At 35.4% G+C, this 3,667-nt stretch overlaps 1 protein-coding gene across 1 annotated transcript; it reads left to right on the forward strand.

Annotated features, from left to right (window-relative positions):
* Nucleotides 1-819: 819 nt before the first annotated feature.
* Nucleotides 820-3,063, forward strand: LOC106651245 (zinc finger protein OZF-like). Its single transcript, XM_014369685.2, has 4 exons — nucleotides 820-857; nucleotides 933-1,035; nucleotides 1,116-2,387; nucleotides 3,058-3,063. The coding sequence occupies exons 1-4, from the start codon at nucleotides 820-822 to the stop codon at nucleotides 3,061-3,063; spliced, it is 1,419 nt and encodes a 472-aa protein (XP_014225171.2).
* The last annotated feature ends 604 nt before the right edge of the window (nucleotides 3,064-3,667 follow it).

Genomic DNA, 3,667 nt, shown 5'->3' on the forward strand with positions numbered 1-3,667 from the left:
TTTTACATTTTTTTCTCAAATTACAAAGAATAAAGTAAGGATTTCGCTTCTAGCTAATATTGCTTATAAAATTAAAAATACTCTGATAAATTTATTTATTAAGGGTTTTTTTTAAATGTGAAAAATAATAATCAAGCGATACGGTCCATTTAAAATTGGAGTCCGAGATATTTTCATAAAAAAGAAACTTCATTTAACGAAATTGACACGAAATTTTTTTTCGAGGCGTCTAAATATACATTAATTTAATTTAATTTGCGTTTGAATTAAATGTGATTTTTTATTTTTTTGTAGAAAAAAGAACATGAAAAAAAACGTTTGATTATCAATGCAATTTTAATTTTACGACCAATATGAGCTAAAAACGAAATCCTTACTTTATTCTTTGTAATTTGAGAAAAAAATGTAAAAAAAAATATCTGCGGCCTGGGATTGAACCAAGGCCCGACCGCTCGACGCAAAAGACGAAGCCGAGCGCTTGACCACTCGACCACGAAGACTTTGGTAACTAAGGGACTAAATGTTGGTTATACATTACAGGCTTAGGTTGCTCGCCGCGCCCCCTTGAAGTTGGTTTTGGTACCATATGAGCCAGCCTCAATCGCGCCTATAGTTCTGTGCTTCTATACGTGTCTATCTTCTTTGGCGGTATGCACGGCAAAACATTGCGTGACGGTTATCAACTCGTGCAGAGTCGCGCGCTACGTAAACGACGCAGAAAGAACACAGCACTCTCAAGTCTCAGTGCTCTTTGTGAGCTTTGTCGTGTAGAGTCAGCTCGCTCGATTATCTGTGTCAACGATACTCCACGGCAGAAAGATGGAATCCAATGATAATGTACTCAAGTCTGCTGTCAGGTAATTTTCATTTGATGAGAATGAAAATGTAAAAGTATTACAACAACATATTTGATTCAACTGGGGTTATTTCAGAGTCAACGAGGAGACTGGCATTACTGAAAATAATTGCGAGATGATGGACAAGAAACCTGATCCGAAAAACTTCCAATTCTTACCATTTGTGCTAGAAAATTCTGTAAGTATTGTTAATTTTTGGTGACTCTTAATGTCATTTTTTTTTCTGGAAATTCTAACATAGTTTTAATTTTTCTACAGACTCATATCCTTTCAAAGTGTGACCTTAAACTTGAAAATGAATTTGACAACGATGTGGAAATAGTCGTTGAATGTGAGGACGTGAAACCAAATGTGGATTCATTAAAAGTTCAAAAAGTGTATAATTATTCTCAAAATTGCTTGAACAATGTGATAAATAGTGATGGCGATAAAGTTCAAAATATAATTAAAATAGAACCCTTGAAGGAAATAAAACAAGAAATTTTTGGTGACGTTGCAGCAGGACTGAACTTGAATTTAGATAATGAACCAGTCAAACAAAATAGAAAAAGAAGAATTACAGAAAAGTGTAACAGCGAACGCAGACCCAAAAAACTAATTATTTCAGAGCATAATGATACAAGCCAAACATGTAAAATATGTAAAAAGAAATTTTTACATAAGAACAGTATAAGTAGGCATGTCAGATCATTTCATCAGTGTATTACTTACTCATGTGATGTATGCAGCAAGACATTTTCACAAAAAAGTAATCTCAAACAGCACATCAATTCAGTGCATGATGGTGTCATCCACTCATGTGATATTTGTGGAAAATCATTTTCATCCAAAAACTATATCAAAGACCACATAAATGCGGTGCACAATGGTATCAAACATTCATGTACTATTTGTGGAAAGACGTATCAAAGGAAGAATGATTTGACAAGGCACGTTCAATCAGCGCATAATGGTGTCAACCACTCATGTAACATTTGTGAAAAATCATTTTCATCCAAAAATTATGTAAAAGACCACATAAATGCGGTGCACAATGGTGTCAAAAATTTATGTGATATTTGTGGCAAGACGTTTATAAGGAAGGGTGATTTGACAAGGCACGTTAAATCAGCGCATAATGGTGTGACCTACTCATGTAATATATGCGGAAAGACACTCTCAACCAAATGGTATCTCCAAATCCACATTGAATCAATACACAATAGTATCACCTACTCATGTGATAATTGTGGTAAGACGTTTACAACGAAGGGTGATCTGACGAGGCACGTTAAATCAGCGCATAATGGTGTGACCTACTCATGTAATATATGCGGAAAGACACTCTCAACTAAATGGTATCTCCAAATCCACATTGAATCAATACACAATAGTATCACCTACTCATGTGATAATTGTGGTAAGACGTTTACAAGGAAGGGTAATCTGACGAAGCACGTTAAATCAGCGCATAATGGTGTCACTTTCTCATGTGGTATTTGTGGAAAGAGATTTGCAACAAGTTCGTATCTCAAAATTCACATGGATTCGGTACATTCGTCTCGAATCACCACTTGATTAATGTCTTAAATTTAAGGTAAATTTTTGTAAGATTAGTTAAAAGGTTTTCGCTGATAAGATCATATGTCAGCCTTGTTTTATTATATAATACCAATGTTTTATTTTAAAAATGATCAATAAAGTTTTCAAGGAAAATCAGCTTTTCTTAACTCTCTTAACTCGTAATCGTCGCACACAAACGCGACCCCGTAATGGACGAATTCGCGAGCCTTGTTCGCACAAAACCACTTTTTCGGCTTTATATTTTTAATTATATTCAAAAGGAGTCGCGTGCAGGCGCAAGCTTGCATTTATCTATTTTCATCAATTTTGTACAGGACAGTTTTAAAGTTACGGATAGGAGGTGCATACATGTATAAAAACTTAAATATTTTATTGAAAAAAATGATGTAATAATATAAAAGCAGAAAAATGTTCGTGATAGTGGGTAATCCGGTACGTGATCAATACTTTCTTTATCTACTACAACTATACCAAACGTATTATGAAGCTAGACTTTACATTTTCAAAATATTAGTCCAGAATCTATTTGATTGATTCAATAATGTATACTGCAAACATAAAATCGATTCCAATAATTTTAATTTGGAAACTCTAATTGAACATTCCAGTAAAATAAATCCAACATTATTTTTTTCAGGCATGAATTTTGACACTAATTTTATTTTTAAATATTGAGCTCTTAATTGAATACATTGCAGGAACACTGATGAAATTATGTTCATCTATGCGTAAGTTTTAAATTCCCGGGACCTCTTTCACTAGAAAAAAAGAAAATAAAGACATTTTATAACAGAGTCGTAAAAAAGTATAGTAACAAATATAAATATGAAAGTACCATTTCCATGGGCATCACGCGTTTAATTCTTCCACTTTAATTCGGTTGCGGTGCACATCATCAACACCTCGTCGTTCGAGAGCATACCGATGATTTTTCGACAACAGGGCACTGGCAGCCGGCGGTCCGTCAGTGTCAGGAAAAATCTCACCGTCCAGCTTTGGAAAAATTCTTCCAACAATTTCGCGAATCTGTGCGCCGAACACAACTGTTTCGCTGCCTTGTTGTTGGCCGCGCACATCGGGCAGGATTTCTTGCCACCGACCTTTTTATCGCGATTGTCTTTGACGATCTTTTCGAGGTGAAGGAAAAATTGCATGATCGCCAGTGCGCCGCTTCGATTCAGCTCGTGTCCCCTTTTCTTCAGGCGATCGACGATGAGCAGCGCGTCGGAAGCAATCTTCGATTCGTG

The sequence above is a fragment of the Trichogramma pretiosum genome, unplaced genomic scaffold, assembly GCF_000599845.2.
Source record: "Trichogramma pretiosum strain Unisexual culture from Peru unplaced genomic scaffold, Tpre_2.0 scaffold147, whole genome shotgun sequence".
Lineage (NCBI taxonomy): Eukaryota > Metazoa > Arthropoda > Insecta > Hymenoptera > Trichogrammatidae > Trichogramma > Trichogramma pretiosum.

What these genes read in the sequence shown, in the direction of transcription:
- LOC106651245 (XM_014369685.2), top strand. Translation starts at nt 820, where the DNA reads ATGGAATCCAATGATAATGTACTCAAGTCTGCTGTCAG. An exon ending in GTACTCAAGTCTGCTGTCAG is followed by an intron (nt 858 to 932) that starts GTAATTTTCATT and finishes GGGTTATTTCAG; the next exon opens with AGTCAACGAGGAGACTGGCA. An exon ending in CATTTGTGCTAGAAAATTCT is followed by an intron (nt 1,036 to 1,115) that starts GTAAGTATTGTT and finishes ATTTTTCTACAG; the next exon opens with ACTCATATCCTTTCAAAGTG.